General features: G+C 38.4%; 1 protein-coding gene across 1 annotated transcript in view; it reads right to left on the bottom strand.

Annotated features, from left to right (window-relative positions):
• Window positions 1-15,861, bottom strand: part of LRP4 (LDL receptor related protein 4) — a 103,643-nt gene that overhangs the window by 35,030 nt on the left and 52,752 nt on the right. Inside the window, exons 4-6 of the mRNA XM_026703789.2 lie at window positions 5,088-5,204; window positions 4,345-4,458; window positions 3,293-3,409 (exon numbers count right to left, since the gene is read on the bottom strand). Coding sequence (XP_026559574.2) covers window positions 3,293-3,409; window positions 4,345-4,458; window positions 5,088-5,204 — 348 coding nt within the window. The remainder of the gene's footprint in view (window positions 1-3,292; window positions 3,410-4,344; window positions 4,459-5,087; window positions 5,205-15,861) is intronic.

Consider the following 15,861-nt stretch of genomic DNA (forward strand, 5'->3'; position numbering starts at 1 on the left):
TAAATGGATGACCCAAGGGCATCCAGACTGGGAGAAAGGCAACCAAGAGTGCTGGAAATCATTCATCAAAATAACTTCCAAATAATGTTTGGGGATGTGTGTGCCTACAACAAAGGACATTCTCTCTGGTCATTTACTTTAATGTAGCTACTTTGTCAAGCAGACTTAAGTCTTGGTTCAAAGTCCTGATAATCAGGAAACAAATAGAACTCTCTCAGTCTACTTGAAGATACTACAGTGCAAGACTACCCCAAAAAATGTACTAGGCTTCAAAAGGAGCTCCGATGTGAAACCACTCGCAGAGTACTTAGTTCCTATTTCGAATGTATCATTTATCAGCAGGAAGACTCAAATCCAGGAAGTCCCCAATCGAGCTTGCACAATATCTTCTCGACAACTAACATCAATTCCTAATGGAAAGCCAACTGGTCGCAGAACGCCCAGACATATAAATAACCCCACAAAAAAGCTGCCAGGCTTTGAACTACCACATCAGCAGTGGACAATCCTGAATAGGATTCACACCTCACGTGGCATCTGCCAGGACTTTCTGTACACATGGGGCATAGCATCTTTACCTTAGCGCAGAGGTCTCCAAACTTGGCCACTTTAAGACTTGTGGACTTCAACTCCCTGAATTCTCCAGCCAACATAGGAGAAGTCCACAAGTCTTAAAGTTGCCAAGTTTGGAGACCCCTGCCTTAGTGTGACTACGGGGTCCCATGTCAAAATGTAGATCACATTGTGACTGGCTGTAAGCCAAGGGCACATACCAGTCCAGTATCTGACTTATTTTTAATATAAACAATGTTGCACTTCAATAGATGGCCTAGACACTGATATTTGAACATATATCTTTTTGATATTTATATTTTATTGGGTTCTACTAATCTAGTTGAAATGTTAATTTATATTGCTAGTCCGTGTATGATATGTCATATGCTAAATAAATCCTATTTTGAGCAAAATGCTATTTCCAACATAACTCTGTTTCTGCATGGTTTTGGATTGACATTATGAATGGAAGTTGCGATATAGTCAATTTGCTTTCCAGTCCTATTTAAGACACTCATTATCACATGTAAAATCTTATGTATTTTACACCCAAGTTACCTGCAGGGCTATCATTTGAAACCTAGGTTCTTTTATCTTTTCTCTTAGGATATTCCATCCCAACTGAGGGAAGATGTTTACCAAACTAGACACACACACACCCCTCCAATTTAAAATGTGAATAGGCAAATTGGAGCAAACAACAATCAAACTAGCAACAGAAAAATAATGGAAGCGTTTAAAAAAAACCCATTTAAAGGAAAAAATATGAATAATAAAATTATGGATCCAATGAAGCAATTGCAGTGCAACTACTTAAACCCATAATAAGCATTACATAAAAAAATAAAAATAATCCATGGTTTTAATGAATATTGGCACGAATCAGGAAAATATATATTAAAAAAAATTTCAATCCCTGCTAACTCACCTTCCAACGTAAGCACACTTTAGCAATCCAAATATTAAAGCACAAAGGTCTCAAGCCATGTTGAGATTCAAATAAAAATACCAAAATGTTCACTTCCAAAAGTTAGAAAAGTTCAGATCTAAACAGGATTGTCTCCCCCGCCCCCACCCGCCTCCCCATCATCTCTAAGCAACCTCAGAATAGAACAGCCTGTTTTGCCATCCTGGGAAGGGGGCTACAAAGTTAGAGTTAGAAGGAATTCAGGAACTGTCCCTAATCATCCAAGAAGAATGTTGCCTTTCATCTGTATCCCGACTTTCCTTCACTCTTTTATCACATAGCGACAAAGGCATGCCACCTCATGATCTGATAAGTTACTGTGCACCTGTTCGCCTCCCCACTATTGGTTGTTCATTACATCCTAAGGCCCACCAATTAAAAGTGACACCGTACTGATGGATTGTTAGGTCAAAACATTGCAAACTCCTTTCCTCCTTTGCCTTCTTGATTAGTTTTCACACATCTGGACTCTCCTATCAGTAACAAAGTTATACAATCCTCCAACTCCTCATTTTATGTTTTTCAATCCCACTCCATTCCTCCACTTACCCAATAATTCTACATGTAATTAAGCTGTAATTCTCACCTTAATTATCAAAAGTCTTATGTATACAGATAGTCCCTGACTTTTAACTATTCATTTAGTGAACATTCAACGTTAGGAGTGGGGGGACTGAAAAAAGTGATTTACATTTGGTCCTATGGCCGTTGCTGTATTCCCATAGTCATATGACAAAGAATTGGGCACTTGGCAACCTGCATGTATTTAAGACCATTGCAGTGTCCTGCAATCACATGGCCCCCATTTGTACCTTCCCAAATGGCTTCCAACAAGCAAAGCCAGTGGGAGAAAATGGATTCACTTAATGACCATACAATTCACCTAATAACTACAGCAAAAAAGGTTGTAAAATCTGGCATGACTCACTTAACAACTGCCTCACTTAGCGATGGAAGTTCCACTCCCAGTTGTGGCTGTAAGCCAAGGATTACCCATAGGCAAAATTTAGAAACCAAATTATTTGTAATATATCAACAAAGCAAAATTAAATACCGTATATCTCTCAGTTGATATATATATATTGATTCTCATTGTTGCCCAGTAAAATAAACCAAAACATACTAAAGTTCACAGTTACTGGAGTAGGATAAAAAACAAAACCATTTGCTTACCATTTCAAAATGCTGCATCATAATCAAGTTTCATGAGAAAAGCATTGATTTTACAACAATTATACAACATTAAATGTATTTAAATAACCCTAATGCAAATTGGAGTACATGATATATAATTTTTTTAAATAAACAGGCAAGAAAAAGCACAATTGAAATTGAGTGCGTTTTTTTTTAACTGGAATTTAAAATTCTTGAACATTTTGGTGGGGATTCTTCAGTGAAAAAATCTGGCATGGCTTTTTCCATTGATCAGAATCAATTTTAAAAAAGCATTTCTGTGGGTGAAGATGTTATTCTTTTAAGACAGAAGTAAAAGAGCAGCATTAACAGCTGTAGTAACTGATACCCATGACCATTTCAAAGCTTAGAAGCAGATGCTTTTATCAAATGAAGGAAGGGTGATGTCATTTCAAGCAGCTCTTTTGATGGAAAAATGCCTGCAGAGATTTGCACTACTAGTTAATATATATTTTAATCCTACACAGCAAGGCTAAGGCCAGTAGGTGTTTACATCATGGAAAAAAAAAACCTAGCACGTATTCCCAGAAGCAGAGGCTTAAATGCTAGAAGCGACAAGAAAGAGAGGGCACTTACGGCAGTTCTCTTCATCCGATCCATCCTTGCAGTCAGTATCACCATCACAGAACCAGTGCTCAGCTATGCAGCTGCCATCACTGCAGCGAAACTCTTTGTCTGAACACTTCCTCATATCTGCAGCAGAAAGAATAGCTTAGGGGAAAATAGCAATAGCCCTTAGACTTATATACCGCTTCATAGTGCTTTACAACCTTCTCTAAGTGGTTTACAGAGTCAGAGTCCGCATATTGCCCTCAACAACCAGACTGTCCTCATTTTACCAATCTCGGAAGGATGGAAGGCTGAGACAACCTTGAGCCAGTCAGGATCAAATTTCTAGCAGTGGGCAGAATTAACCTGAAATACTGCATTCTAACCACTGTGCTGTCATTACAGCTCTTCATCTTCACCCTTCCCTTCCCTCACAGCTGCAAGTGAAACTTTTTTTAAAATCGATCACCTCCCCAAACCTTCCAATATCACAATTGCACAGAATAATGACTGCTTGCTTAGTGTAGATTTTTACAGAGATAAACTGAAGTTGTACTAGAATACAGTTTGATGTGACATGGAAGGGACACAGCACAACCCCCCAACTCCTCAATTTCCCAGCCCGGCAAGCAAACTATCTTAATTTTTTCCATGGAGCCTGAAGCCTAGATCTATCCTAATCATTTTTTTTTTTTTATTCCACAGTCCTCAAAGCCCCAGAAACTGTAATGCCAAACTGAGTTGCAAATGAATCAAGAACTGGGGAAAGGAATGGGCTTTCTTTAGGCATATTAGAACAAATTTCCTCCCTCCCCGCATAAATCTTGGTTACCAATGTGTTGCTTCAGCTGCAAATTGGGTTTTCACTTGGTTTGGCAAATGGCCGTTTGTCTCTTGCACTGATAATTTCAGAGTCTTCATAAATAACAAAATATATGATCTTCAGCCCACCATGTTAGGACTGAAACCTATGCAAAAACTCTGTTCCAATCATCTGTGCTACAATTATTATTTTTTTCTCATGTCATTTGGCACTCCAAAATGCTGGATTTTGGCCCTACCACAACCAGGTTACTAACCACACTGCTCGTCACTGTTGTCTCCACAGTCATTGTCACCATCACAGTGCCATAGGCTGCGTATGCAATATCCATTCTGACATGAGAACTCGTCTTCTTCACATTCCCTGGGAGCTGCAGGAACACAACCCACAAAAAGACACATCAAACACAGCATTGTGGTTTTCTCACACAACAGAATCCTACATATGCACTTTAGGAATACATATTAATGCAATTCTTTATTATATATTTATTCGGTTCATTTAATTTCTCTGAACATATTATACGACTATTTTAAAAGAAAATGAAACATGGAAATACAAGAATAGCCCAGTTGGCCCATGTCATTGAGAATACAACTGTTGGCAAGCATACTAAATAAATAGCCCAGGAACTATGTAATATTTATAAAAGCTTGATCTCAGTGTAATGCAAATTTTAAAACATAATTTGATAAGTGATACATGTCTCTGGTTGGAATTCACCAACTAGGATGAAGGTAGCACAAGAAGACAACTTTCAAATGTTTGCACAAATGTGTCCACCTGCCAAAAGTCAAGTTTTGTAGTATTATCAAAGAACACCACAAACCTAAATTACTGAGGTTAGAGCAAGCCCACATAACTGGGGTATTTTTTTTTTTAAGCATACACCGTCTACTCTAACAGCTACTCTACTGCTTAACCATCGCCAAAAGCCGACTGCAGCTCCAACAGTGACATTCTATTTGATCTCACAAAGGGATTGTGCGTTTAACGTACGGCAGTCCTGCTCATCAGAATCATCCTCACAATCATTGTCTCCATCACAGACCCATGATCGACGGATACATTTGCCATTGTCACAATGAAAATCCAGGGATGAGCACGTAGGAAGCACTGAAATGTAAGAAGGAGATAAAGAAACAACTAAGAACATTCAATTCAGTTGTACTACATCTTAAATCATACACACGTGCCAAGGACATAACAGTAGTACAGTAGTAATACTAGTAGTAGTAGTACTAATTATATTTAGTAATAATTAAAATACAAAGTGTTCTAATAATTAGGGATAGGGTTAGGCTAGAAACCAGGAGACCTTGAGTTCTATTCCTGGCTTAGGTACAAAGCCAGCTGACCTTGGACCAGTCATTTTCTCTTAGCCAAAGGTCCCCAAACTTGGCAACTTTAAGACTTGTGAACTTCAACTCCCAGAATTCTGAGTTGCCAAGTTTGGAGACCTCTGTCTTAGCCCTACAAAGGAGGCACTGGCAAACCATTTCCAAAAATGTTGCCAAGAAAACTGCAGGGACTTGTCCAGGCAGCGTCTGAGAATTGGACAGAACTGAATGGAAGAAAATAAATATAATATATAATTTCATAAGAATTCTAATTAGTTCAGTAGCATTATTAATAAAAAGTAGGAAGGGATGGGAAATAGTGCCATGTTAATAACTTCTCAAACAATGTGCAGTTTTCATTCTTCTTAAGATCAGCTTGTACTCTGAATAACAAGTAACAACTTGGTGATATCACTAAAAGTGAGCTAAAATTGTGCTAAAAGAACAGCCAAGTTCCCTTTTCTGTGCCAGAGAATACTGCTGCAGAGGTTACTGAAAGTTATGCCAACTTTCAGCTGTACTGTAGTCAGATCAATTTTAGCCTTTAGGGGAAAAAACAGTCAGTGTTCTCAACAATATGGTAGTTATTTGAAATTGTGGTGAATTAAAAGAGACATGGATTTTCAAAGTAGGAACATAAGCCCTGGCCAACACGTTACACTTACATTTTATTACAAACACTCATCCAGAAACACAAAAGAACAATTTCTCTGTATCTGTTAATTATTTCAGTCCTGAAAAACCAGCCCCTCTCTCATTCTTCCTTGAACGCTAGTCCACTTCTTCCAAAAAAATTGAAAATACATTCATTTCTCCCTATCATGTTAGATTAAAACAACTTCACTGCCCGCCAAACAGCACAAAGCAGAATTGTCAGATTTTCCATTGCACGCTTCCAAACAATAGTACCGGCAGAATATTTGGGAACAGATAAATCCACTTTCCAGGGATCTGCGCTCCAACGCACAGAATGAGAAAGGCCTTATATCTGAGTTCTTACAGTCTCCCCCTACTCAAAGAGGATGAAAAATCTCTGCATCAAAATGCTTCCCACTCCCATGATGACTTCCTCCATCCATTAATACAGGTAGTCCTTGACTTAACAACAGTTAATTTAGTGACCCTTTAAAGTTACAATGGCACAGAAAAAAATGACTTATGAACATTTTTCACAGTTACAACTTTTCCAGCGTCCCCAGGATCATGTGATCAAAATTCAGATGCTTGTCAACTGGTTCATATTTATGACCATTGCTGTGTCCCAGGGTCATGTGATCCCCTTTTGCGATCTTCTGACAAGAAGACCTTCTTTATACCTGGTAGCTGTGTTTTCCAAAGGAACAGGGTTTCCTTCAACTAAACAAGCAAGCAACAGAAACCCTTTCATCTCTGCTCAGTCTGCTGATGTTATCTTACAGCTGTCATCATCTGCAGCAGTAGCCCAATAAACAAAGAAGAAAGGTGGTTTCTTTGCAAATAAATGGCCATTTGGATAGTTAGTGTTTCCAGTTTTCCACTGTCCTTACCCTGAAATTGCAGCCAGGAACTATCTTTGCAAATCTACTTTGGGGCTTGCTTTAATTATGAAAAGCAGGTTTTACTGCAGCTCTTCAACTGAATATATGAAACAGGAAAGATACCAAATGAGTCAACCTGTGTGACAATCCACAAAAAAATAAATGCAAAGAAGTGTACCGAATACAAAACAATAAGCTTAATGAGCGATGCCCTGAAAATATTCCTGAGAATAATTCACACAACAATATACATCAAAATTGAGGAGAGTCTAAGTAACACACAATTTGGTTTCAGAAACAATCTTGGTACATGAGATGCCCTATTCAGCATTTAAGTTCTTATACAGCATTGTAGAGATGCTAATCACAGTGTTTACATGTGCTTCATTGATTGTGAAAATGCATTTGATAAAATAAAACACAGCAAACTATTACAAATCTTGAAACAAGTGGGACTAGATGACAAAGACATACAAATCATAAAGAAACTATATTGGCATCAGGTAGCAAATGTGAGACCAGGCCAAAAATACCCAGAGGATGCAGAAACACGAAGAGGGGTCAGACAGGGCTGTATTCTGTCTTCGCTGTTGTTTAATTTCTACTCTGAGTCAATTTTCAATGAAGCACTGGAAAACATTGATGCTGGCCTCAAAGTAAACTGTGTTCGGATCAACCATTTAAGATATGCAGATGATACAGTTCTGCTTGCCAGTAAGCATGAAGACCTTCAGCTCCTCAACAACAGAGTCACAGAAATAACTGAAAAATATAGCTTGAAGCTTAATACCTCAAAAACCAAGATCATGGTCGTCAGCAAACAACCCATTAATTTATCACCGGTAACTTCGGAAGGAATGCCACTAGAAAAAATCGAAAGGATCATGTACCTTGGTTCTAATTTGCATGAAATGTGGGACATGACCACTGAAGTAAAGACAAGGATAGAGAAATGTTGAACAGCATTCTTAAGATCTTCTGCAGTCACAACACAAGCCTAAAATTGAAAATCAGGCTTGTCAGATGTTACATCTTTTCTATCCTGCTCTATGGAGTAGAGGTATCTGACAGAAAGCCATTTGAAGAGACTAGAAGCATTTGAAATGTGGATGTACAGATGGCTGTTACTTATAAGCTGGGTTGACAAAATCAGAAATGAGGACGTGATAAGCTGCCTGGGAAAGCCAAGGGAAATCATCAAAGCCATAAAAAAGTGAAAGTTAGAATATTTTGGACATGTGATGTGACACTCGCAAAAATACAGCATACTTCACTTAACCCTCCAGGGAAAGATTGAAGGCAAACGAGGTCCAGTTAGAAGATCATCATGGCTTCAAAATCTAAGAGACTGGTTTGGACTTTTTCGTGCTGCTGTTAATAAAAATAGGATCACCAACATGATTGTAAATATCCGATGATGGATATGGCACAAGAAGACGACGAAGGTTAAGTACTAATGAACCAAATGCTTAGCATTTGTGGCAACTTATCTAGGAACTGTCAGCAGCAGCTCTTCCCAGTGCAGTGCCATCCAGGCTTATCTACAGTCTCTACCATCGTCAGTCAACATGGCCAGTAGTGAGAATGGTTTAACCTACATTTAGCTATACAGATGCTCTCTTTTCCTTAAATTTTTAGATTAGAATGTGTGAGACATCACAATTGGCCTTGACAGTAATCACAGATCTCCAGATGCTTAATCCTTAATTCACCCTTTGGTTAAACTTGGCAGAAGACTCTCAGTTTGGCTAAAGACAACAGATGATTTCACACTGCAGAGCAAAGAATTCAAGAGTGTATACCCATATAACTATTGAATTAGATTACCCTCCCTCTCTCTGCCCCTCCCTCCTTCCCTATTTCAGAGTTTAAAATCTTGGCTTCTTCCTCCTGCCTTTCTAAATGAACAGATATTTGGTGATTCCCTTAGAGGCCTTGGATGGTTTATTATATAACAGGCTTCTCTAGTCTGAGAACTACTCATTCTTACCTCACTATCATCAGTCCTCAAAGGAAGGGGGGAAAACATACCTCCCTGTACCCAGTTGAATGGAATATAATGCAGTGTGGTTCTCAACTTCAAAAGATTCCAAAGGAATTAAACAGAACCCAGAAAAGTAAGACATGCAAAGGATAAACCAGAGGTCTCCAAACTTGGCAACTATAGAATTCTGCGAGTTGAAGTCCACAAGTCTTAAAGTTGCCAAGTTTGGGGACCCGTGGGATAAACTCAGAAATATAACCAGAACAACAGAAACAGCAGAGAAGCAGCAATTTCCCTTAATTATATATAGGTTGCAGATTTCCAACAAGACTAGGTTGTTTACTCTGAAAATCAGGTCAGCGGACAACAGAGGCTGTTTATCCAATCCAGCAAGGCTCTTCTTAGGACTCAGAATTAACAACAGCAACAAAATCCATCTTGTTCCATATGTTCCAAAGAGACTTACACATAAATATGTATTTTTTCTGCACATAAATATGGAATAAAATATTATTTTAAAATAAGGACTGCCAATTATTTCCATCTTTTTATATAGGATCTGGATATTTAACACCAATGAGAGGAAGAAGACAATTTTTTCTTAGAACTCAATTTCAGTTATTGGAATTTTGTTTAGCGCAAGGGCCACTAACTGGCTATAGAGTCCACTAACTTGTCAGTAGTGCATATCCTTGCCCACAAATCCTACAGTAAAACCAAGTAGTACCAATATCAACTATTCTCTTTTAAATAGATTGAAAAGGTAAGAAGAGATGGTATATATAAATAATCACAATGCCCATTCTAGTTAAAATGATTTAAAAAATTAAATACATTAAACCTTATTTCCAGAATGCACTTTTATTTTGAGAGCCTTCTTCGTTTTGTCTTCTATTATAGAGCCTTCCTTTTTTCCGAATTGTTACCATTTCAATATATTTATATGCTTCCCTTCCACCTGGAGTTTTATGAGATATAATTCCCCCCCAACAAATCTGTGGGTGGGATGAGTAAATTAAAAAAAAAAAGGCCCGTTCCATGTCTTCAACTTTTGATACCAACATAGTCTGAAGTTGATGATTATTGCAAAGCGATCACCTTGTAACTTAGTCTTCCTCAATCAGGATTGGTAAGATATTTTCACCATAACTCCTATATTCCCTGATAGCTGACCATGCTGGTTTGAATTAATGGAAAATGTAGTTCAACGTTCCAAAGAGATCCTAGGTGTGGGAAGGTGGATGCAGTTCAAGAGCAACATTTGCCCAATTGGATAATTTTGATCGCTCGTTTTTTGAATATTATGTTCCCTAGTAAGAAATCTTAAATGCTTTTATACTCTTTCCTTTTCTGTCCCTCCATAGAGAGAAATGAATGGTCAACCCTGGCATAATGTAATACTGAATGCGTGCCCCCTGTTGCTGCCAGAAATTAAATTTACATCTGCAGTTTAGGTAATCTAATTTTTATATGATGATGAAGATTCCACAGACCTACGACTGACTTCCAAACTCTCACTAGAGAAGAAATTGCATTCATTCGTACCAGCCACCCTGACAACTTGAGCCCTGGAAAAAAGTGTAGATATAATTCGTTTGTGTCTATATTTTTTCCCAGCTCAGAGGCAGCCAGGCAACCAAATTTGAAGCATTTTAAAAAGCTCAGTAAAGACATGCCCATATTTCAACTGTTACTTTCCTGAGTCACAAAAAAGCCAAATTCAAGTTCAACCCATTTCTTCTTTGGAAATGAAGTACGCTAAGCTACTTTAGCAACCTAGCTAATATACATCAACTTTCATTATTAATCATGCAAAACAATGCCTTTAATTAGGGTACTAGTCCTTTAATTAAGAAAGTCTGAATAGATTAGTTTTTCCTTAATAATAATCTGTTATGATTGTTTAAAAAAATGAAGAGAGGAAAACGTCAGAAAAAAATGACACACACACAGAGGTCTAAGAAATAAAAACAAATTTCACACCAATTTCCTTCAGCCCTCTAGACTGTCATCAAAATCACACTTATCTTTTGCAAATACCTTAGACAAATAAATCTTGAAGCAATGATGATGGGTGTGAAAACATTGCTCTTCCTCCCCCACCTCTGTTGACAAGTACAAATGTGTTAGATTATATTTCCCATCATTCCCGGCCATTAACACATTTGGAAAGTGTATGGCAACAAGAGTCGTCTAAACAATAGGGAAGAACGTCCATATTTTATATCAAGATCCCCATACAGAATTGTCTTCCTGATAAACAGAGTTTGAGAATACACACTTACTGGGAAGGACACAATTCAGCCAACAGACCAGTAAATATTTGTTTAATGTGTTTGCTGACCATACAGTGACCTTCCTATCTAATGAAGAACATGTCTCAACTCAGCTATGTACAGAAATTTTATCATAGCGCTAGGAAATTTGGTCATGTGCCTAAATAGCCATTATTCAGCGGGGAAAGGGGCTTCCAAGGTTTCTTTACTAAAATCAAGTGTTTCTTTATAGTCTTTGCAAATGCTTGGAACATCTGTCCTTCTTCTGATATTTCTGTTTCCTTAAGAAAGGCTTTACCAAATTATAAACCTGCTGACCAACACTGATTAAATTAAACACCACACCCATGTACACAATATGCACATGAACCTGGGAAGATTCAACTGTTATTTGACCCCATATGATTCTACTCGATGAGAGTCTAAGAGCAAGCTTCTGTCCCATTAATTTTTTCTGCAGCACCTCTCTGCAGATGTGAAGGACTACATAAGGATCTCTCAATATGTAAAATATTTTCCAATCTTACATTCCTATTTTAATAGCAATAGCACCTAGACTTATATACAGCTTTACAGTGCTTTACAGCCCTCTCTAAGCTGTTTACAGAGTCAGCCTATTGGCCCCAACAATCTGGGTTCTCATTTTACCCACCTCGGAAGGATGGAAGGCTGAGTCAACCTTGAGTGGTAAGAATTGAACTGCTGAACTGCAGGCAGCCAGCAGACAGCAGAAGTATCCTGCAGTACTGCATTCTAACCATTGCGCCACCCTGGCTCTGATTAAAGCTCTCATTTAATCAAAATTATCCGGGAGGGGGTTAGGGAGATGAAATTGGCATAATTTACGTGGCTTGCAAGGAATTGGATGACCACTTGATAGGATCAAAAAAATCTAAGTTATCTCTGTTTCTGTGCAGTCATCTAGTGGTCATCCATATTTTAGCAGCCTTGATATGGCATCCCTAGATGAGAAAAGGCTTTGACTAGGAATTCTAAAAAAGTCCTGTATACATTGCCATCAGGGGTGGGATTCACCGGTTCGGTGATTGCACGCTGCGCTTCGTGTGCGTTCGTGCCAAATGCGTGCTCCGCGCACACACTCTGCATTTTAAAAAAGCCCCTACTTACCTTCAACAACAGCCTCTGTGACTCAAACAGCTGAGGAGCGGCAAACTGCTCTGCCATGCGAATCAGCTGTGCTCTAAACAAAGGAAATAAAGCATAGGAAAGGGCAGGGGCGGGTGGACAGGCCTAAACCAGGGGAATCTCACCCTTGAGTAGCATCCTTCTCAGAATAGAAAATATAAGTGAAATGCCAAAAATGTGCATATGAAGTCTAATACCGTATAAGTGGGACTTGTGTAGTGAGTCTTTTTAAATAAACATACCATTTTTGGATTATTAATGATGACAAAAAGGGAGATTCGGGGAAATATGAAAAATAAGGAGACATATTTCTTGAAAGCAGAAGACAATTCAATGTTCTTCTGCTCTCAAAAGGTGAGAGACTTAAGAGACAGACAAGCAACTGAGGTGCAGACTGGTTCAGGTGTGAGATTGCCAAAAGCTATCTGCACTGATGGGTCTCAGAAAGACGGCTAGAAATGCAATAATTGTGTTTGTAAAGTAATCAAAGCAGTTCATGCACAGAGAGCAAAGGCTACATTGCTATCCACTGAAATATCCACTGCGAATAAATGAACCCGTATTTTCACTTCAGTGATAAGCATAACTCTCCTTCAATATTTGAGATGAAATCTAGGAAATCTGGTACTCTGAAGCAAAGAAGTTAAAGAAATGAGAACAAGACTTCAAGGAAGGAAGTCTGTCAGAGAAAGAGGCCAGGAGAAAATAAATGCTAAATTCAAAGACAAAGAGTAAAGAAATCAGGGAACTGATCAGGACATTCAACAATCAAAAGCAATATCTAATAAATAAAAATCTTATATTTAAAATTCCTATTCAATGGGACTCGTTCTCAGATAATCTTTATACACTGTTGGTTGTTCATTCCACCATTTTTACTCTCTAACTTTGAAAGGGTTACCAAGTACTATCCTGGACACTGAATTTCCATTTATATTGGGGCACATACAGTATATAACGAATGCCTTCAATCAGTGAGAATCTGCTTTAAATAAACTATCTAGTGCTAATTCCAGTTTCTGGAAGGTCTTGTCTGTCTAGTAGGCAAGGTTTCCATAATTTAGGCAAACACTGATGCTGGAAATTCCATCAAAGAATAAGTTGCAACACCCATCAGGCAAGACTGAGCTTGTTACATGTTTACTATGGTTCTTGTCTTTTTTCTGTTCGGGAAACCCCAAAATCTCCACTTACTGAAGGGGGTTTGAAGCTAGTTCATTGACACTCCAGATATTTTGAGGACTGGTTGCTGAAAAAGTCCTCACATATACAGGCTGCCAAGTATACCAATATTCCGACCTCCTACTTTTATACACATACCTCATTTCCTGGTTCACCTATGAATGCATCTAATTAATTCTTCTTTGTCATGCTATCATTTCCACCTTTGAAGAAGTTATGCAAGGAGCTGTCACTATCATTAACCTATTGTGTAGCAGTGATGAATCTTATTTTCTAAATCAAGGGTGGATGCCACTTCAGTCAAGGAATCTACCTCCCACCAGCTGCAGAAAAGCCGACAGACCAATACAGAGAAGTTTCCCTCTAGTAGGAAGTGGCATTTCTTAAGGAGACTGGCAAGAGGATCTAGCCCAGGGGTGTCAAACTCACGTTGTCATGACAGCATCATATTACCTATTGGAACTTTTTTCCCCACTAAACCGGATGTGGGTGTGGCCGGTGCAGGACCCATCCGGCCTGAGGGCTGGGAGTTTGAAAGCCATGATCTAACCATAATCAAGCACAAATGAGATGCTTGATTGTGGCTGAGATCGGTAAAGAGAGACATGGGTTTTAAAAAAAAAACACCAAAAAGAAACAGAATGCAAGTTCATTAAAGAAAGCTAGGTGGATCTTATATATAGCAACACTCAAAGAGACTCGACTAAAACCGCAGCAGGCAACTGGCTGGGAGCTGCCAAAGACAAAAATTAAGAGATCCCATCAAATCTATAACTCCATATCCAGCAACATACTCCCTTTCTTCATATCTGAGAATCTCCTCGCTCACTTACTCCTACATGGTCCTTCCATCAAGCTAGCTGTTGGAATACATAATCACGCCTGTTCTTTCCAATGTAATTCTTTACCCTCTTTTTGCTCCTCTAAGTTCAAAGTGCTGTTTTCGCCTAACACCTTTAACATAGAAGAGCGGGCTTGTTTCATTACTGACCCCCACCCACCCATCCTCGGTCTTAAAAAGCAGTCAGTAACTTGATCTATAATTTGAACCAGAGTGGCGGAAAAAAACATCTCAAGAGAAAATTAAGCTGATCCAGGAGTGGGTAGTGTCAGTAAAGCACAGAAGTATATTGTGAAGAAGATACAAGGAACCTGCTTGACTTTAATTTCTTCTTTCAGTTTCTTTTTTCTTTGTATTCCTTCTGAGAAAGAGAATTCTGTTTTGCCCATGTAATCTGATCTGAGTGTGAGATTTCCCCTCAAGCTGTTCTGTATCCTTTTCTATTTCAAGCGTTGTCTGCTCTGCAAAGCTTGCTTGCTTGTCTCCTCCATTTGCATGGAGCTTCGCTGTAGCTCTGAAAACTGCCAGTCTAAATTTCCCAATTTTAAGCAAGTGGTGCTTTAAGCATGGTGCTTTTGTTTTATTGTTTTCACTGTTTATTGTTTGATTGTTTTCATTGTTTTTATGACTGTTTTATAGTTATTGGTTTTTATTGTCTTTGTGAGCCACCCAGAGTTATATAAGATGGGCAACCATATAAATCTTTAAAATAAAGAAATATATGAGCGTAGATTCGTTTGGAGGGGTCTATTCAGGGCTTTAAAGGAACCAAAGAGAAACCCTTTTCAGTAGCTAAACCCATTTTTCCTCCGTAACGCCTGCACCCCCCAAAAAAATCAGTTTAAATTTGTTTGTGTCTATGTACAGGAGTGAAATAAATATCCCAAATGAAAGTACTGCCAGCGACCATAATTTTGCTCCTTAAATTCCAACAAATCCCTCCTCCAATATACTTTTTAAAAACTAAAATATTCAGCTAAGCTCATTTAGTAAAGCTTTGGGAGGCTGGAGAGCACGTAGAATTCACAACCTACCAATTTCTAGCTTGTATGAACCTAGCCAATTGTGTCTAGTAAACAAAAGAGAAGAAAACAAGTCATAGCCTAAAGCAATACAGATGAATAAAATCACCAAAACAGGTGGCGTTACAGCCCTACTGCTTCAACTGTCCTTATTTCTTATCTAAGACCAAGACAGGTTCAATTTTCCCAAACATTATATACAACAATTTCATTTTTTTAAAAAAAGGATCACAAAAACTGCCTATGGAGATTCTCAGTCATCCAGGTCATGGTGGTCCCGAAGGTGCTTTTTCGAGAGGTGCTTTTTCCTGGTTTTTCTTGGAAGACGTTTCGCTTCCCATCTAAGAAGCGAAATGTCTTCCAAGAAAAACCAGAAAGTCCAGTTGCCTCTTGGAAAAAAAAAAAAAGGCCCTTTGGGAAAACCACAAAAAATGTTTCAAAATGTACAATACTTCTTTTAGTTAT

This window comes from Pseudonaja textilis, chromosome 1, assembly GCF_049901715.1.
Source record: "Pseudonaja textilis isolate UNSWEBS1 chromosome 1, rPseTex1.2, whole genome shotgun sequence".
Lineage (NCBI taxonomy): Eukaryota > Metazoa > Chordata > Lepidosauria > Squamata > Elapidae > Pseudonaja > Pseudonaja textilis.